Source organism: Pogona vitticeps, chromosome 5, assembly GCF_051106095.1.
Source record: "Pogona vitticeps strain Pit_001003342236 chromosome 5, PviZW2.1, whole genome shotgun sequence".
NCBI classification, from domain to species: Eukaryota; Metazoa; Chordata; class Lepidosauria; order Squamata; family Agamidae; genus Pogona; species Pogona vitticeps.
The window spans coordinates 169,423,412-169,444,835 of NC_135787.1; the positions used below are offsets into that span (position 1 = coordinate 169,423,412).

Here is a 21,424-nt window from a genome sequence, read left to right on the forward strand (position 1 = left end):
GTACTGCTATTCTAAGTTATTCTTGTTCCCTAGTCATTTTTATTTACTTCATTTATGTCCCACCCTTCTCCCTTTCCGGACTCAAGAAAGGTGACAACATTCATTTTAAAAAGAGGATCAAAGAAAGAAAGAGAGAAAGAAGTTGTTCTGTTTTATTCTTTTGAATACTTTCCTTAGTTTTAGTCCTGTTGAGGCAAGGAGGCATCTTATTAGAATTGTTTTCATTTTCCTTTTTTATCCATCTATAAGATGACTTCAATTTCAAGAACCATAAAGACCATCATTCCTCTGGCCTCCAAGATATCATTTCCAGTTTTGTCAATATCTGGAATTTGGTTACCAGTGGCCAACAGCACACTTACTTTAGTCTCGGCCTTTGGTATGATGGTACCTTCAATACTTTCAGACTCACGTCAGGTACCCTGATCCATTATTTATCATCATCATCATCATGAGAAGAAGAAGAAGAAGAAGAAGAAGAAGAAGAAGAAGAAGAAGAAGAAGAAGAAGAAGAAGAAGAAGAAGAAGAAGAAGAAGAAGAAGGCTTGTCAACCTCAAAAATCTGTGTATGGCTCAAATAGATAATAGAAAATCAAAAAGGGCTAAAAGTATTACAACTTGCAAGTGAGAATCAGCTTACATTAACGAAAGACATTTTGTGTAGGAATGCATGATTCGGGAAACCGTTACACCGATGTACTTTATCCACTGATATTTTAAGTCAGTAAATGTTCACTCTTGAATTATTTGTTCTCACTCTTAATAGCAAGCCAAACATTTTCTATAGTCTTAATGTTTTAGTCTTTAGTAATCTGTTTCAGTTTCCTGTGGTCACACTTTGAAAAGATACAGAAATTATTTTTCAAATTATTAAATCGTTAGTAAATGGTAACCTTCCCAGCTCCAGTCAGTCGATGTTTTCAGGTGTGTTCCTCTTGAAATGTTGTAAGGCTTTAGCTAAAAGAATCACAAATTTCCAATGTTAAGTTTATAGTTAGTCAATTGTTGGCAACAGGTTTTGAACACAATTCCACATGAAACTTTTTGCAAAAGAATGTAGGTCCTATTCACTTTATGTCCTCTTGGAATTTGGTCCTGATCACTCTTAATCCCATTCTTATTTATTATTGCAATAAGCCTAATACAAAGTCCTTGTGTTTTGTTAAAGTTGGACCAACTTCTTGAGTATTTCCCAGGCACTAATTAGACCGGCTGCTGCCTTGTGGAGATCTTGTTGAGACAAACATTCCATTTGAAAAAGAATTTTCCAAGTAGGACAGTCTATTCTGCACAAAGCTGTTGTTATCAAGTAATCCCCTGGTTGTTGTTGTGTTCTTTCATTTCAGGCAGAGTTTTCAGAACTGAACCTGGCTGCTTATGTAACTGCTGGCTGTATGGTGGACATGCAGGTTGTAAGAAATGGCACCAAAGTGGTCAGGTAAAATATAGTAACCTTCCCCGCCACTTACAATTGTCATGCATAATCTTTTTTCTGAAGCACCTTGTCAAGGATGGCTCTTGTACCAGGATAGGAAGCATTTCACTCCAAAATTGGGGGGGGGGGGAGGACGACACCCCTTTCCTTGTCACAAGCCATTTGTGTGCCTTGCGTTCCCAGAAGTCTGGAATGTCTGCTTATGAGCAATTTAGTATAGGCTGACCAATATGGAATCTATAATATTTCTAGAATCAGAGAAGCAGGAGTTAATTTGATTTGGGGATTTGTTAGTTATTGAAAGAGACTTGTTTTAGAAGCAATTCTAGTATAATGTATTGTTAGCTATCTAAATCTTGGGAAAACAGAGTAGTGTTGCTTTGGAACTGCAGGGTGGGCATACTGCAAAGAAATTGCTATCAAAATGCTTTCAAAATTAATCTTTTTACATCTTGTCTTCTCTAAACCTAGTTATATGCCTGGAGTTTATAATGCTGCATTCAGAGGTAGGGTATAACTAAACTAGTTTTATTGAACTGATTAACATGAGGGGGCTTTAGGCTGCTTGCATGGTTAACTCATACTTCCTACCTGCTTCTTTGGGCTTGGACGTTCAGGGACCCCAGTTAAGTCAGCTGGGGCTCCAGTTGGACGGACTGCACCCAGGGGATTAGTGCTGGAAACTCAACCTCCCAAGACACAGTCAGTTGGATTCTGTCCCTTTAATAAAAGTTCCCATGAGTGACAAAACCAAACTGGAACTAGGAGGGGAGGCCAGTAGGACTCACAACATCAGATTTCCCTTCTAAGAGCAATAACCATCTCCTTCACCTTTTAATCTTTATCCGCTGAGGTTGTAGTAATGAACTACAGGTTGTGCTAAATCTAAGTTCTTACTTCTTTTACCTAAATGTAGGTGCCATTCACTAAGCAATACTTAGAGAAGGGGAAAAACACTCTATTCCTCAGTCAGCCTGGGTAGCATGAAAAAATGCTTCCTAGTTTCCAGTCACATCAATTGCTATTGTCTGGAACCACTAGGAACTCTGTGGCTTGGAAGGCTGACCTACACTAAGATAATGTCGAGCTATGTCATCAAAGACTCATTCCCACATGATCTCTCAGAAATCAAGTAACATGTGATGTCTGGGAACGTCAGCCATCAAAATATTTCCTAATGGCAATGGCAGAAATTTCGTAGGAGTTAGTTTTCTATATCAACAGGAGGTGGGTGGCTGTAGAGAATGATATCACGTCTTCCCACCTCGCATTCTCCTTTCTGTAGGCATGGGATGATAGAGTTTGTGGCACCCTTGTTATGGTAGCATTTGCATGACTGCGTGCATAACGAAAGATGTGAAGCCAAAATGCCACTGAATGAACAAAGTTTTCAGGAATGTCTGGGGGAAGAGCTGGGATGAAGAGGAAAAAGTCACAACCATGCCTGCATTGTATAATCCTACTGTGGGAGACCACATAACAAATTAGATTAATATTTAAAAAGTTTCCTGCTTGTTTATCACAGGCATGCAATGTAGAACTATCAGAATGGGGAAAATATATTTATTTATTTACTTTATTTATTTATTGTATTTTTACCCCGTCTAACTCTAGGTGGCTTCCAACATGCATAACATACATAACAAAATATAAAATATATAAAAATATAAAATGTAATATCAATAGACAAATAATTCAAGATGGAGAAAGGAAAAGGAAAAGAGAAATAAAAAGAAGAAAGAAATCAAGTGTTCACTGGAGGGAAGGCCTGTGTAAACATCCAAGTTTTTAATCGGTTTTTAAAGGTGCCTAGCGAAGGGGCCGCACGATCGCCAGAGGAAGGTTATTCCAGAGGCGAGGATCTACTGCTGAGAAGGCCCGGTTTCTTGTTTTTTCCTTCCAGGCCTCCCTCGGTGTCAAGCTCCTCAGCCTCACCTCCTGACTCGATCGGGTGATCCGGGTAGATTTTGGTGGGAGTAGGCGTTCTGCCAATTATCGAGGCCCTAAACTGTTTAGGGCTTTGTACGTTAGCATTAAAACTTTGAAGTCAATGAGGAACCGAATGGGCAGCCAATGCAAAGTGGCCAGAGTGGGGGAGATACGCTGGTATTTTCTCACTCCACTAAGAAGTCTGGCCGCCGCATTCTGCACCACTTGGAGTCTCCGCATCAACCTCAAAGGCAGCCCCACATAGAGCGCATTACAGTGGTCTAATCTCGAGATTACGAATGCATGTACCAAGGTAGTGAGTGCCCCAACATTGAGATAGGGTCGCAGCTGGGCTATCCGCCACAGATATAGCAAATCTATATTTTAAAAAATGGAAATTATACTTTTGAGATATAAAGTAGCTCCGCCGTCTCCCTACTCAGCTGGCCACTCAACAACCATGCAGTGAGATTCATCATCCCGCGCCTTCCGTGATTGGCAGGAAGAGCGGGATGCTGGTGGCACAGAGGTAAGTGAGTGGATGGGCCAATTCCGAGGGCCAGACCCGCATTAGTTGCAGCTCGGACTTGGATTTGTTTGTATTTATTTACAAATATGAATAAACCTATCTCCAGTCTTTTTATTTTGTTGTTAAAACCTCTGGACTCTTAGCTGAGAATGGAACGTGTTAGAACTTGCACTTTTTCTGTTGTAGCTACTATTTCTCATCCCATTAATGCCAGGCCAATTCTGGTTCTTTCCCCCCATTCCAGATAAGGGACAAGTCTCCTCACTAAGATTCCTTTAACTGAAGTTATTGTGCTGGGTGGGTGTTAAACAGTATTTCTGTGTCTTTGAAAGTGCAGTTATTAGAGCTAGTGGGAACTGTTTATTCTGCTTTTAATTTTACAGATAATGTAATTTTTTCATCATGGTCTCAGTGACTAATGGATGTCAACATCTGGAACATTCCAGAAGGAGCTCCTCCTTCTACCATATGAGCCCTAGTTTGCCTCAGCTCAAGCTTCTCAGTTACTTTTTGTCCATCATTAGAGCAACATGATTCCGAATGCTCTTCTTTGTTCTCATGTAGATCAAGTTTTGGGGGAAGATTTCCCATTCTTCCTTACATGTGTTTATTCTTTTCTCTTACCATTTTCCTTGTTAACATTTTTGTCTGTTTCTTTTCCACAGTGGACTTGGCTTTCCTCTTATAGACACTTTCGCCTTTTAAAGAAATGTTTGGTTTATGGGGGCAAGATTGTCCCCACTGATGAAGACTCCTGCTGCCTTTTTACTCCCTCCTCTCCCAGTCTTACTCCATTTTCTGGGGCTTCTTCTTAATGCAGGGCCTGAAACTCTGACAAATGAAAATTTGTTCATATCTTTTTGAGAAGTCTTTTAAGGTAGTGGATGAGGCAGCAGAGAACAGACCACTCTATATTGTCTCTGTTCATATTTGTAAGAAGCCTTCAAAAGATCAGGTCTTATTATAAATGTTGACATAGAGGACCATGTCCTCTATGTCAAACAGGACTTACTGGCTCTTCACTCTGCTAATCATCTCTATCCCCAAGTCCAGTCTACATGCCTGCAGCAAAACTGTTGTATCTGTGTCCAGTGCCACACCAGGGCAGGGCCTACTAGTACATGTACATGAGGAGCTTCATGACGCAGTGGTTAAACTGCAGTACTGCAGCCAAAACTCTGTTCACAACCCTGGTTAAATCCCATGCTAGCCGGCTCAAGGCTTACTCAGCCTTCCAGCCTTCCAGGGTTGGGCAACTGGGTACCCAGCTTGCTGGGGGAGCAACATGTAGCCTGTACTATATAAACTATAAACCACCCAGAGAGTTCTTTAAACACTGTGGGAAGGTATATAAATAGCATGCTTTGCTTTTTGCTTTACTGAAACAAAAGAAACACACCTCAAGACATTAGTCCTGTTGAAGTGACACAGAGATGCAAATTAAGAAAAGACTAAAACAAAGTAGAGTGCCTAGAGATCCTCATTGATGACTAGTTTCTCTGGTTTCTATTGTGACCTCTGATTCTTTGCTACTGGCCGCTGTTGAAGAGTTGACCTTCCCACAATACTGACCACCTTTAGTCTTACATTCTGTATCGTGTTCAACACCAGGTACATAAGGTTGTATGTCCCATACACTTTCTTCTTTTGATATTAACTACCAGCTCCAAAATGTCACTATACCTCCTACGTTACCCACTCCAATTCTAGACCTAGCTGGGGGTACTTCCCGACATTTCCATGATCCACCATCCTGTAGATCTTCTCAGGGCATTGTTTGCATGGGCTCCATTTCTGCATGTGTCATTTGTGAGCGTACTCCTTCTCATTTGTCACCAGTTCTTGATTTGTCTAAACAGAGCCTCACAGATTCTACATGATTCTACACACCACTCTCTTGGTTATGCTAGCAGATTTTTACAAGCTCCTCCTGGATAACCTAGATTGGATGTTTCAAATTACCAAGATCAACATTATGACACCTACTATCATGACGACTACGATAGCTTTCAATCTCATTCTTAATCTTGATTTTTTTGATCTTGTACCTCACCATATCAATGTTATTCATGTCATTCGCCTTACAAGTGTTTTTACCTAAATTCTGTAGAGAAGGATCTCATAGTAGTTGTACCCCTGGAAAAGTTGTTATGGTGTCAGCTGTCTATCTCAAGACCATTCGCCTACCCACTTGGTTCGATACGACCATGCTCTGGTACGTCAGCCTTCTCATTCAACGTCTGTCAATTTTTATCCTTTTGCACAATTTACAAAATTTTGGTCATTCCTCTATCAGCAAATGATGAACCCCTGAGGTATCCTCGATCTTATAGAGAACCAATTGATCTCCTGCTGCTTCAGCCTTCTTCTTGTCCGTTGGTATCAGTCCAAATTCCACCCTCTACAGATAAAATTTCTCATTCACTGACTTACACATCTGATTCTGAATCATCAGGATGCAAAGAATACACATCTGATTCTGAACCATGAGAATACAAAGAATCTGTGACTTTAGAATCTGTGCTGGGATTACCTTCACCAATAATTTCATTTCTGGACCCTGTAATAAATTATGCAGCCCCAACATCACCTTCTGAAGATCTACATTCCTATGTCAAACAGATCAAAATGCTGGGCATTGACATCAAAGACCATCTGCCACCAATGGCTGATCTGGTCTTCAGCAGAGTACACCAACTATCTCCTTTTCATTGTTTAGTCATTAAGGTGTCCGACTCTTCATGACCCCATGGACCAAAGCACGCCAGGCCCTCCTGTCTTCCACTGCCTCCTGGAGCTTGTTAAAACTCATCTTGGTAGCTTCGATGACACTGTCCAACCATCTCGTCCCCTGTCGTCCCCTTCTCCTCTTGCCTTCACATTTTCCCAACATCAGGGTCTTTTTCAAGGAGTCTTCTCTTCTCATGAGATAGCCAAAGTACTGGAGCCTCAGCTTCAGAATCTGTCCTTCCAGTGAGCACTCAGGGTTGATTTCCTTCAGAACTGATAGGTTTGTTCTCCTTACAATCCAGGGGACTCTCAAGAGCCTCCTCCAGCACCACAATTCAAAAGCATCAATTTTTTGGTGGTCAGCCTTCTTTATGGTCCATCTCTCACTTCCATACATTGCTACTGGAAAAACCATAGCTTTGACTATGCAGACCTTTATCAGCAAGGTGATGTCTCTGCGTTTTAAGATGCTATCTGGGTTTGTCGTCATTTTCCTCCCAAGAAGCAGGCATCTTTTAATTTTATGGCTAGTGTTACCATCTGCAGTGATCATGGAGCTTAAGAAGGTAAAATCTGTCACTACCTCCATATCTTCCCCTTCTATTTGCCAGGAGGTGATGGGGCCAGTGGCCATGATCTTAGGTATCTGCTACCCCAATGCTACGTATTACCATTACTGCCTGCCCTTTCTTCTGTTTCAGTAAGTCCTGGACCAAGCCATCACCTATACAATCCTCCTCTCAGTGCATAGAAAAATTGAAACTGTGTGGTGTTCAAGAGGTGGATGCCTTGTTCTTATTTCAACACTCTAAGCTAACTCCATAAGTGATGCAGCATCTCTGATTAAGGAATGTCAGAAACTTCATTCTTCCCTTGTTGACAAGAAAGGAAGTTGGATATCTTAGGCAGTTGTTTCTGTTCTTCAGCAGCATTGGCAGTGCACATCAGTAACTGTCAAGCAGCCATGTCACCTTGCCAGCTTTTTCTGTGGGAAAAGCTGAAAATATTACTTCCAGAAGACCACAAGACCATTGCTTTTTCCTTTCAGTGGTGGTGGTGGTGGTCTGTCAGATCAATTCTGAGTGACATGTCACTGACTGCAAATCAAATATCATTTTGGGAGAGACAATACTCTGTGGATGTGCCTGGCAACTGATAACTGTTATTACAGAAGATTCTTGGTTTCAGATTGTGAATCTTTTTAATGGAGATGGTCTCTTCAGCGCATAGACCAATGAGCTCATGGAACATATAATGAAAACTTGGACTATGGCCAAGAAAATGAGGATTGGTTCTCATATTCAGCTTCAGTGTATGGCTAAAAGTAATTGGCTCACACAATTTTCTTAACAGAGACCAAGTTCTCCTACACGAAGTACTTGCAGCCATGCCTCACACTGTGCTCCTCCCAAGTGCAACTTTGAGCAGATCACAGACCACTCTTAAGAGATCTAGTAGGAATGGGATTTTTAAAATTACCAGACGTCAGTACCGTAATTCAGTTGGAACATTCCTGGCCAAATTATGGGGTTGTGTGCCCTTAAACTGGCAGGACGTAGGGCAGCCCGCTTACCTCTATGTCATTCCTGCACTATCTCTTCAAACAGTTTATAAAACTCTCCTGCTGTACCATGGAAGCCATGAGGATTCCCTGTGTCTCACAAAAGTGCATGGGGGAATGGGTTCTAGTGCAGGCTGCTTCAATAAAGAGTGTTGATCTTTGGGATGCCTACTTCTACATAACTATCTGTTCATTGCACAGGCATTACCTGCATTTCACCCTGGGCTACCTCTTCTTTTTCGTTTACACTTCTTCTGTTTGGGCTTCCTGCACCACCAGGAGTATTCACCAAATGTATGGTTTCAGTTGTGACCTTCCTGACAACAATAAGAATTAGTGTATTTCCTTATATTGATGATTATCTTCTTGTCACAGGCTTCAAGGAGTAGCTACAAGATGCTCACTTAATTCTTTCCACCTTGAGAGATCTCATCTTGGATATCAGTGGGGAGAAACCTTGTACTTCCATCTCAGACAATCCATTATATAAGCACTTGATTGGATTCTGTGTTTACCAGAGCTTTTCTCCCACTAGATAAGTACAAAGGATAGTTCACCTTGCCCTTCAAATAGCCTTTTAACAGTCATCAGTAACACTGCTTGTTCTCCAACTCAGACTTATGACTTCAACACATCAGTAGTCTTGTTTGCATGCTTGTGCCTCCAACCTTTACAGTTTTGGTTCCTTTTGAGCCTTCTATCTCCAAATGCATGTGAAGCACTGAGAGCTATATCTGCCAGCAGACCTCCATCAAAGCTTGACATAATGGACTGCCTTTTCCATCATGATAGTTGGGGGGCCCTTTTATAATCCTCACCCATCTATGACAGCAACCACCAGTGACTTCAACATGGTGTGGGATGCTCATTGCTATGGACTACAGATAAACCAAGACATTGTATTTATTGACATTTTATTAAAATCTGTCATTTCCTTTGCAGCATGCACTTCATACTCTAGGTGTTTGGCATGCATGTTCCAGGACAACACTTTTCCGTCGTTTCTTTTGTTACAGGAGACATCTCAAGGGTCTTCCTGTTTCCTCCCGGTGTTTTGCACATGGGGTTGTTGACTGCATTTGCCTGAGTTACTGATTCAGCTGCCACTACCATTGGAGTAAACAGCCATTATGTGAGATTAGTTTTGACTTCTGTAGCAGCTCTCTGGGGAGTTCCCCTGCTGGACCTCTGCTGAGCAGCCACATGGTTGCATCCCTCTACATTCATTTGACACAGTCGCTTGGATGTTCAGACGTATACTATCATTTTGGAATGATAGTGGTTTCCTATGTGTTGTCTTGACCATGACCAGTAAGAAAGATTGTAAGTCTCCTGTTAGTGTAAGTCACAGATCCCATGATGAAAATGACAGCTTGTTTCTAATGATATTACCGTATTTTTCTGTGTATAAGACACCCCCATGTATAAGACATCCCCCACTTTTCTAACCCAAAATTTCTTTCTTTGCAAAAAGCTGCTTTCCTCCTCCCTTTTTGCAAGGGAGAAAGCAGCTTTTTGCAAAAAAAAAAAAAAAGTGGAGGGGGAAAGCAGCTTTTTGTAAAGAAAGTGGAGGGGGAAGTGCTTTCCTCGCAAGAAAGTGGAGGGGGAAGTGCTTTCTCCCTCCACTTTCTTTGTAAAAAGCTGCTTTCCCCCTCCACTTTATGCAAAGAAATTGGAAGGGGTGCTTTCCCCCTCCCCTTTCTTTGCAAAAGTGTAGGGAGAAAGCAAGGATAAAAGCGCTTTGATATCTCCCCTCCTTACTTCCATATATAAAGTGACCCTCAATTTTTCCTCTCTCTAATTATATTAGGAAAATGTGTCATTTTATACACGGAAAAACACGGTACTCAGCTCCAAGACATTCCAAACCATGTTCTGCACAGATACAGTACCCATTGCATAGATGACCACTCAAAGAACAACAGTTACCAAAAGAAAACAGTAGTTCATTCTTAATTAATTCTGAAAAGTACCTTCCAATCACAATTTTTTAGCCTTTATTACTAATGAATTGTATTGTCTGAATATTGCTCCTCCTTCTTGAACCTTCATAATTTTCAACTTTCATTGGCTATGCTGCCATTAATCCTCTGGTTCAGATTGTAAACAGTATAGTTCTGTTGATGATACTACTTCTGACATGATGACATAATGAGATGCATATAAAAGAAACCTGTCTCTCCTCCACCAGTTGGATTAAACGATAATGCAGGCATATGTAATCAAAGATTAGGAGGGGAAGCAAGAATGATAACAATGCTGAGAAGCAGCAGTTGGGGAGACAATAAGGCCTCAATCAGTGTCAGACACCACGAATATTTGAGATGTTTTTATTTCAAGAGATGAAATGTGTTAATCTTAAAGAAAATATGATATTAGAGCATATTACAGTTTGTTCTAAAAATAATCATTGCAGTACTAGCTGAAATATGTAACTACTGAATAGGGCTGGATTAAGGACAAGATCCTTTTACCAGCAGAAACTCCTTCTGTTGGCTGATTTGCTGACAGAGCAATCAGCCAGCAAAATTGCTGGCTAAGATGTGCTGGGATAGTGTGCTCCTTTCTTCTGCCAGCTGATCTTAGCAGCAGAGCAATTCTGCCACCACAGTCATCTGCCAACAGGTTTCTGAGATCATTCAGCATAGGAATCTTTTGCCAGCACAAGGGCACTTTTGTCAGTTCAAGAGGCTTCAGCTTTTCTGCGTTTCTATCTACAGTATAGCTTTGAATTGATCATTTCAATAAGAAACACAAAACAAAAGAAAAAAGAAAAAGAAAAAAAGGACATTGTTGCATTTTAAAGATTTACTGCTATATTTTAATATATGCTTCCATGGAATATTTTCCACTTCTTCATATGATTAGAATACAGAGAATACTTTGAATTAAGATTACATTGTTAACACAAGCAGTAGATTCAGCTCAGCCTTAGATGGCCTAGTGTCAAGTCATCTGGCCTTTGCCCATCCTAGCCAGTTATATTGTGTTTAGTTATTTATTTGCTGATGTGAAAGGTACTAAGCAACCCAATCCAAAACCCAGTCCAGAATAGTTCTATTTAATCCAGTTTGGTTTTGTTGGTCTTGCTAAAGTAGGAAAAGATTAACTCAAAACTATTTAACTTCAGTTTTGTTGTGGATCGGGTTGGTAATGAGTGCATAGGTGTGTATTCAGGATGATGCTGGTGCACATGTGGCCCAGGGCATGTGTTTTGACATATATCTGCTGTGACATACTGCTGCAGATGCTCAGCATTTGTTCAACACATGTGCTGATTTGGCCTGAGGAAACTTAGCACGGCCGTCTTGTGTTACCACCCTTGGAGTAATTTAGGAGACACTGAGAGAGGAGGTGGGAGAGACAGAAGAGATTCACACGCCTTTTACTGTCTGCACGAAGGCTTGCTTTTAATTAATCTTTGGATAGGCTTATTTCTGCTCCTCTTCTCCCTATCTCTTGGGGAGGGGAGGGGCAGAATCCCCTTAATGTTCAAATTAGCATGTACAGAGAAGGAAAGAGAGTTCTATACAATATTCTTGTCTGAGCTCCTATGTTGTATTATGGAAATGTTCTCCACCAGCCCTGCTAGACCAGTTAAAAATAAAATAAATACCATACTTTACTTTGTGAAGTAGTACTATATCTGTCATTCCACATATAGTATTCAGAGTTACAAATACTTGCAAAAGGAAGCCCTTTCTAATTCCAAACGTGTTCTGCTACAATATTATCCCATGACTTTAATAGAGATCTTCTTATCAAATGATTGTTAAAATATTTATGGTCTTTAGCTATTTTGTACCACAAAAATACATGCCAACCAAGCATCAGATCATGTCCTTCCAGCTTGAGTAGCCTATTATTTTTAAGAGTCATCCATTCCTTTATTCAGACTAATCCACAAGCTTTATAGTATGTACTCCAATCAGGGAGGCCAAATCCAGCTCTTTGTTTGTTATCTTGCATAGCTTTAATTTTAATTCTTGGTTTTTTATTTTGCCAAATAAATTTCATCACCATCTTATTGAAAAAAAGTGTGTTTAAGTAATACTGGGATAGTCTGGAAAAGAAATAGTATTCTGGGAAGAATGTTCATCTTACTGTAATTGTCACTATTCTCCCCATCAAGGACAATTGTAGATTCTGCCATTTTTTGAGATCCTTCTGGATATCATCTAGTAGTTTCATGTAATTATCTTTTACTAGTGTTCTAGTTTTTTTTGTAATTTGTATTCCTAAATTTAAACAAACTTTCCTCTAATTACACAGTGGATAAAATGGTTCACTCAGAAACCTACAGAGCAGATTGGGTTCAAGTCCCCCCGACCAGTAGACTACCCCTTATTTGTTAGTTTACCTCAGCTGCCACTTATTGTCTCAATACATTCACTCAGAGACTCTTGTCATGAGAAAGCATGTTTCTGTTTACTCACAGTTCTTCATAGATAAAAACAAACATCCTATGGTGTAATAAATGACAACTTGTTATATCACTGAGCTTAACTGGTTAACTATTTATTTATTCATTCAGTTTACAGTATATACTGCCCATCTAGTGAATTTCTAATCTGTACAACAAGTTAAGCATACATTGTGCGATAATATAAACATTAGGATATCCCACACATAAACAACAACCCAAGACAGATGGCAAAACAATTTAATACTGCAGTATTACATTATTCCTCTCCTCCTTTCTCCAGTGCCCCAGGTACCTAGGAAGGGTATCCCAAAAAGCTTCCCTGATTATTTCTGTTTCTAGGAGGTTTTTGAATATATGAAGGGAGGACACCTGCTGCAGTTACTGCAAGAGAGCATTCCATAGAGACGACACCACTGCAGAGAAAGCCCAGTTTCTTGTTATAATTTTCTAGGCTACTCTAGGAACTGACACCCACAGACATGAGATTTGTGAGGACTGGGTAACGTTGATGTAGCTAGCTTTGTTACTGACTAACTGGTTGCATAGCTGACAGAACCCATCACTCTAACTGTCCATTTTTGATCTAACAGATCTAACTGAACCCTGACTGGGAAAAATGTGGGAAAAAGAATCTTGAGGTAGAGGGGAAACAATTAGCTGTTACTGAGTTGATTGACATTCAGTCTCAGTCCAGAAAAGTTCTTCCCATTCAAAACCCCTTAAATACATCATATGTAGGTTGTAATATAATACAATTTCTGTGATAGCCTGGTTCAAAGTCACACAGGGATCAAAGTGTTAAAACCTGTGCTTTGAATTGTGACCAGAAACAGACTGGTAGCCAAGGAAGCAGTTCCAATTAGGGGATTACATGTTTTACGTAAGTTAATATGACCGTCTAAAATCCTTTCCTAAAAGAAAAGAGTAAAACAATCCGCAATGAGGACTGAGAAACAAAAACAACAATAACAGCAACAAAATGTCAGCTGTGGAAACCATGCCAGCAGGAAATCTGTTTAAATAAAGGCCTGTTTTGACTTGCTACCTAGACATTAGCTAAATCGCCAGATAGAAATCCATAATCTAGACACTGCTTTTTTAGAGGGTGCTTGATCTTTAGACCTAATCGCTCCACTTTTTACAGTGTGGGAAGGTGTGTAAGAGGGCCGTGCAGATAGGTTAATGGTGCAGAAAATTAATCTTTCATTTATAAAGTGACAAGCTTCAAAGGTAATGATCAATTTCTTCACTTAGGCCTGGAAGCATACAGAATGCAAAAACAATTGAATAATAGTAATATAATACACTAGCATTGTATAGCATGTTGGTGTAGTCTTGTTTAAAAAAAAAAAGAAATCTAAAGCTCACAAAAGTTACTAAGCAGCAAAAACATTCATTAGCTAGCTGAATGCTGGCAGAGGGATGGAGAGTTGCCTTTCTACACAGGAGGGGGGGGGGGGGGCTTCTGTCCACTAAGTGCCCACTTGGGATAAGATCCAACATTGTATTTTAGTATTCAGTGCCAGCTGAGTTGGGACTTTCTTTCCCTCCCCTCTCTTTTGGCAGCTGTTTGTGCACCCTAGAAACCTGCTCAAGAGAATTCCCCAGCTGTCCAGAGCACGTTTTTAGGGTTTCACAGGGAGCTGCAGAGCGAAGGAACCACCAGTTCCAATGAAACTAATGGAATCCAGAAAAAAATACCATTTGATCCCAGGGTTTTTTTGTTTGTTTGTTTGTTTTGTTATGTTATGTTTTAAATTCTGGGTGCAGAGGAAGGGCAGGGAGCTTTTTTCTTCCTCTGCCAGCTTTCAGGCTTCCTTGCCTACAATTCCTGGTTGCATATAGCTATGAATTTAGTGTTTAAATATGACGTATAATGTGAGCAAAAAAACGAGGCCCCAATTAGGAAGCTCAACCTATACTGTAGCTCACTGTGATAGGAGTTGTTAGTTTAAAAATAGCTCTAGCCATTGTTGCAATATTCATAAAATCATAGAATAATTCTGATCTGGCTAAGTACCAGAACTATATTATCACCTACTGTATATTATATATAGCAGCCATTTTATATGGAATTAAACAATTAATTGACAACATGATGGCTCATGGGATCTGATCATTAAAAATTATTTGGTTCGACAGATTACTTTAACCTGCTGCCACTATCATTTCTTTTTTTAAAAAAAAAGAAAAATGATTAAGGGAGAAGGATCTCAGGCTTTTTAAACCTCATCTCCAGTTGCTGCTATTAAACAGCTGCTGGTCTTGATGGAGGAGGGTCTCTCATGGGGGTTTGCTTATCTTCTGGATGAATAATGTCCCTCTTTAACTCCTCAGCACCTGGCGTCCAGCCGATGTGTGAGAAAGATGCTGACAGTTATTAGGAAAACATTTGGAGTGGAGGCAGCTGCCAAAAAAATTAGAAATTATTGTAACCAGACAGAAGTTGGGAGACGGTGAAGATATTAATATTTTCTATGAGTCTTTCACATCTCAGATTTCTTATAAGAAGGAATGACCCATCAAAACCCAGTTTTTATAATTGATAACATAAAATGACTTTTAAATTTATTCTATTTTTATCTTGTATCATTCTTGTCTTAACTAGAATCTTTTTATGAGAGTTTTTCTTTTTAAGGTGTGCAGCATTTGTATTGTCTGATTCTACTCCAGATTTTGCCTGATATGGTTGCACAGACTAACATGGCTACCTTTTCTAATACTGCTCCAGATGACTTTCACTTGAATCTGAACACAAGTTTTCTTCTTTGCTCACTCATTATTTTGGTCCATTTTCAATCCACCACACATTTAAATTATCATTCATGTTTTGTAGATCACTCATTCATATGATGAAGTGATCTCCATAAAATGAAGGCAGCTTAACAGAACATACGACAAGTTTTTAAAGTACCATATTTTTCTGTGTATAAGATGCCCCCATGTATAAGACTCCCCCCACTTTTCTATTCCAAAATTAAGAAATCTAAGTGGGACTTAGAAAGTGTAGGGGGAAAGGGATCAAAGCACTGCAGGATCGCTTTGATCCCTGCTTCCCCCCCCACACTTGTTTTTGTTCTCTCCTCAGCTTACTTCCATGTATAAGACGACCCTCAATTTTTAGTCTAAAGATTTTAGACAAAAGTATAGTCTTAAACACAGAAAAATACGGTATTTTAAAGAAGCAAATGAAAGCCATCTTCGTGCTAGTAGAAAGAGCTGTACAGTATCTGGAGTCTGGACTGGTTAAGTATGAATTCCAATACAGTGGTGCCTCGCATAGTGACGATAATCGGTGCAGCAAAAATTGCTGCAAAGCAATTTCATCGCTATGCGATTTTAAAAAGCCCATAGGAATGCATTGAAACACCTTCAATGCATTCCTATGGGCTTCAGACTCACCTTTAAACAAAAGTCCTCCATACGGCGGCCATTTTCGCTGCCCAGTAACCGAGGAATCAGTCCCAGAAAACAGCGGGCGGCCATTTTTTTACCCGGCGGCCATTTTTGGAACCGCCGATCAGCTGTTAAAAAATCATTGCTTTGCGATGATCGGTAAGCAAAACAGGGTACCGATCATCGCAAAGCGATTTTTCCCCATTTAAAACATCACAATGTGATCGCTTTTGCGATCGCAAAATCTTCATTGCTATGCGATTTCGTCATTAAACAGGGCGCCCATTAAGCGAGGCACCACTGTACTTGCAGGACTAAGAGATCATATTGTGACCTTAGGTCAGCTGCCAATTCTCAGTCTAAATACCTTAGAGGGTGCTGGTGAACGTATAAGGAGTGGCTAGTGAATGTATAAGGAAAACAGAGGTGAATAATTAGGGCAGCTAATTATTTTGACTCTTCAGCTCAAAATGCAAAAGGAGAAAAATGATGTTTTTTTTCTCCCAAGAATGTGCACCTTGCAAAACCACGATAGACTTTAGAAGCACTTCTTTTACTGTTAAAGCTAGCTTCTAATTGCAGATCGTCATGATTCCTCTGTTTTGGTCTCAGAATGATATTCCTGAGGTCCTCCTAAATCAAGGTGTCAAATGATTTCAGTTAGAAATGCAATCCAAGCTATTTATATAAACAAATAGCCCACTCACTTTGATAAAATTGTTATGAATAAATTTCAGTGATGTTACATCACCAACATTTACAACCAGCTAATGCCACAAAAGGATTATTCTAAACTGGTGGTGACTGTTCTTTCTTACCGGATGAGAGATAATATATGAACATTCTTATTACTCTTCTCAGATTGCTAAAATCAGTTATGAGCTAGATTTGTCCCTCAGAATTTTGCTGGAGGAGACTATTGGTACTACAGTAACATGCAGCCAATCACATCATATTGCCTAATGATTTATTCTTCCCACATCACTTTGGTTATTGAGAAAATAATTCAGTCCCAACACTTGACATGGAGCTATTCAAACCTACAGCTTGTCATGAATTATGGTAGGCATTCCAGCATTCCATAAGAGCAGGCCCCAGACTTTTGCATTTGTGGTGATTTAAAGTGGTGTGTAAGGTTCCCGTTGACATTTAGTCTAGTCGTGTCCGGCTCTAGGGGGCTGGTGCTCGTCCCTGCTTCCAAGCCGTAGAACCAGCATTTGTCTGTAGACAGTTTTCCGTGGTCACGTAGCCAGCGCAACTAGACACAGAACGCTGTTTACCTTCCCATTGTGGTGGTACCTGTTTATCTACTCGCATTTTTACATGCTTTCGAACGGCTAGGTTGGCAGGAAAAGTGGTGTGTACAGGGGCATAAAAACTTGAAATAAGTCACTCTGTATTATATTCCTGAACTATAGCTATAGTACAGGATTTTGGAGATCATCCAGATTCGTAACTACTGTGAAAGCATCCAGGTTTATGACTGTCTTAAAGCAACAAGTCATACCACTAATTAAATGAGAGTGACTGTTCTAGTTTGTTTTTTAAAGTTCCTGTAAAATGAGCTGTTAGCATGTATATTGTATTTGCTGTATCAAAATTTATGCACATCGTGTCAGGAATCCATTCAGCAGCCTTGTCAAGCAGGCCAGTCACGTTATTTGTACTCCAGGGTTGCAAATGGAGAAGCTGAGAAGGAGTGTGTTTTTTTTTTCTCACCGTGCCGTGTATCAAGTTTCTAACTGAGATTAGTTTGAGAAAATGTGATGGTTTGTGTGCTGGCCTCTGTTCCAGATAAGCCTAAATTCCAGGTTGTTGTGTAGCACAATTGTTGCAGCCCTGCATAGGCATTCAGTGTTCTCATCATTCTCATTTGAGTCAAAATTTGCAAGGAACAAAGTCTTTTCTTTTCTGTTGCTGTCATCACATGGAGAGCAACTTTCTCCATGGCTGCTTTCTGCATGATCCAGAATGCCAGTTATAGGTCACTGGAGTGTAATGCCAATTTCCAGAGAGGCAGCAATGTTAATTTGTGTCACTATGAGAGCAAAAAGTAAGGTGAGGCTGTTAATACTTAACAATTTGATTTGCAGTCAAGGTAGAATTTATTTATTTATTTATTTATTTATTTATTTATTTATTTATTTATTTATTTATTTATTTATTTATTTATTTATTTATTTATTTATTTATATCCCGCCTATCTGGTCTTATGACCACTCTAGGCAGCTAGTAGCCTACAACAACTCTTGCCCTAATAAATCTGTTTGTCTTAAACATGCAGTGTCTGTGTACTTTCTTATATTAGTACACCGGAATCTGATTTTTACCAGGCTGAAACATTGGTCCCTCTAGCTCAGCGTTGTGATGCAGTATCTCAAATGGGAGTGTCTTTGAATCTTCCAAGGAGATGCCATTTATTGAACCAGAACTCAGTAGTCGTTCCCTACTATTGAGTTATGGCCCTTTTTCTGAAGAATGTTGGTTATATTTCCGGGATCTCATTTACCCAGGGTAACAGTGAGACTTGAGCAGCAGCACTACATATGAACAGAAAATGTACCCAACAGTATCTCCGTATTCTTCTATGATGCTGAGCGAGTAAGCCAATGTGGAGTCAGAATTGTTTCAGCTGGCCCAGTTTTGGTTTTGTTCATTTTGGACAGTTAGGATTGCACCTACATGGAATTTTGGTTTGATCCAGCAAGGTGGTTCTTGTGGTGAAAAACTATGGGGGGATGGGAATTGCATCACATAACAATTAGAAAGGAGGCCAACCTAGCAAATGTTAATACTCCTTTCTTTAGCTTGAGCTGAAAGGCAGTCTGAGTAAGAAACATAACGTATGAAGTTGTCAAACTGTTTCAGACACATATGTCTAGATTAACTTCTGGACAGCTCAGTGGTTTAAATAGGTTGGGAGTTCGATTCCCCACTGTGCCTCCTTGACAGGAGCTGGACTCAGTGATCCATATGGTCCTTCTAGTTCTGCAGTTCTAAGATGATGATGATGATGATGATTAAAGTTTGTATAAGTTTATAAAGAAGGAGATTACTAGGGGTTACAGGCAGCCAATATAGATACCCTTTTAGGTGTTTGTGTTGCTCTAGTAATAATAATTATGTTCTGACAAGTCAATTCCAAGTTAGGATATATTTTCCAGGCTATTCTAGGTAGAAAGTACTCAGAAATGGCTTATCATTCCCTTGTTCTGGGGCTACCCTAAAATTCTGAACTTTCCTAAGGTTACATAAGCTTGGTCTTCTCCCAGGAGGCACAATAGGAACTCAAACACCCAAACTCTGGTTTTGCAGTCAAATGCTTAACTCAGACACAGGAAACTCAAGAAAGAGATGTCTTATCTACCACTGAGAGCATAACAGGACACACAAAGATTACATTACGATGCACTCTATAGAAAGAAATCTTTGAGAAGTGAACATATGTGTTTACTGGATGAATGTCTGCATTCAGAAATGCCGTGATAGGCTAGTCTTTAAATTGATATTCAGTTCTGAAAGTTCAGAAGCTGTCTTTTTCATTTATCATCTGTGTAACACATTGGAAGAAGTATCCCTGCATTCCTCCTCCACTCTCAATTCCCGCAGGAAAACTGCTGGGAATATACTTTTCTGCCCCTAATTTATTATCTTTAGTTCTTCTTACAGACCACTTTTTGTGTGACCCCCGTAATGGAAATTTTGAGAAGTCTGTTCGGAGTCTTGTAAGATCTACGTATTTCTTTCAGGCAATAAAGGATTTCGTTTACTGCTGCATTTAATATGATGGCAATAATTGGTACCACAGTTAAAATGAGACATTCTCACCAAGTACAGAAGGATTGAAGAAGTCGGCGGCAAAAAGCAGTAAATGGAGAGGATAAGGGGATTGACTGTTTAAAATACTCTTCTGATTTTATCTTCTAGATCCTTCAAGCCTGACTTTGTTCTTGTCCGACAGCATGCTTACAGCATGGCACTAGGAGAGGACTTTCGAAGCCTTGTCATCGGCCTACAGTATGGTGGAGTCCACGGTGTCAATTCACTTTTCTCCATCTACAATTTCTGCAGCAAACCGTGGGTGGTAGGTCATATCCTTTAGTGTCCTTATACGAAATTAGAATGGAGAGATATTTGTATATTTCCACATCTCAGGAAGCTCCAAATTCACCCTGTTTTTTGTGGCCCGGAGATAAATATCTAAACAAAAAGCTGCTTTCCCCCTCCAGTTATGGAATATTCCATTAGACAGTGGGACTGCCCTGAATTAACAAGGACAGATTTTTCAGTGGTTTCACCCATCTCAGGATCTATATTTCGGCAATGAAATATCTTTTGTGGGGAAGAGGGTCAGAGAAGCTGCCATTTTGTCCCACCTCTCCCAATCCCCTCTTTTGGGATCCTTTTTGAATCTGGGAAATGTCAACAGGGCTGTCACCATTTAAGAAAAAGCTGGCTGCCTTGTCACTTATCAGAAGCTGCCATCATAGTGGCAGTAGGTGAATATTTACAGAAAAACACATAACAGCTTGTTTTATTTCAGATATACCCATGGCATTAAAAACTCTTCCAGAGAAAGGACAATGAGAAATGGCATGTGAAAAATATGTATAATTATTGTGGTCTGTTTCAGGCAAGTCTACTATTCAGTCTGAGAAATTTGGCAGGGAGGGAAACTTTTTTTTGTATTTAGATTTCTTTTTAAAAAGGAGAACGTGTAGAAAAACCCACCAAAGATGTTTTACTGGACAGCAGATGAAATATTTTGAAGTTGCCCTGTGCTGCTATTTAGGAAACTTTAGGATCTCTATTCTGACCATATTGTCATAAGCAACTTAGGGCTTTATTGATGTTCATCTTAATACATGACTGGCCCCAACATATACAAGTCACACAATATATTTTTTTATTTTCGATGAATAGCCCTTTGAGCAGTTTCATATGAGTCTGCTGTGCTGGGATTGCCTTGCACTTTTGCTTTCCTTTTTCAAGCTGCTTTTACACAATGTTATAATTACTTCACAAACAGATCCAGTTTTGCCTTTTAATGCAGTGGAGAATTAACATTGGGGAGGGAGCTGCGGTGCAATTTACTACCTTTGAAGAGTGCTTTTTCTCCCTGTGCCCTTTAGCATCTGTTGGCTGATGTTTGTATTCGCAGCAGCAGCCGCCGCCACCACCCAGAATTCTCCCAGAATTCCTACAGTAGGTGTACTAATGAGGGTAGAGGAAAGGTTACCAAAAGGATTTGAATATCTGCCCATATTGCAGCTGTTTTAAAGGCTGTTTGAAATATCACTGTTCAAAGAGTTTGGGGGGGGGGAACCAATGGAACACAGCAGGGACAAACAAAAGCAAAATTCAGCCTGGCCAACTGCTATCCCTCCAGAAGGAGGAAAGAGAGGAGGAAGGGCGGTA

At 39.9% G+C, this 21,424-nt stretch overlaps 1 protein-coding gene across 1 annotated transcript in view; it reads left to right on the forward strand.

Moving 5' to 3' along the window:
- Window positions 1-21,424, forward strand: part of SYN3 (synapsin III) — a 240,444-nt gene that overhangs the window by 43,226 nt on the left and 175,794 nt on the right. Inside the window, exons 4-5 of the mRNA XM_073000041.2 lie at window positions 1,347-1,438; window positions 19,934-20,090. Coding sequence (XP_072856142.1) covers window positions 1,347-1,438; window positions 19,934-20,090 — 249 coding nt within the window. The remainder of the gene's footprint in view (window positions 1-1,346; window positions 1,439-19,933; window positions 20,091-21,424) is intronic.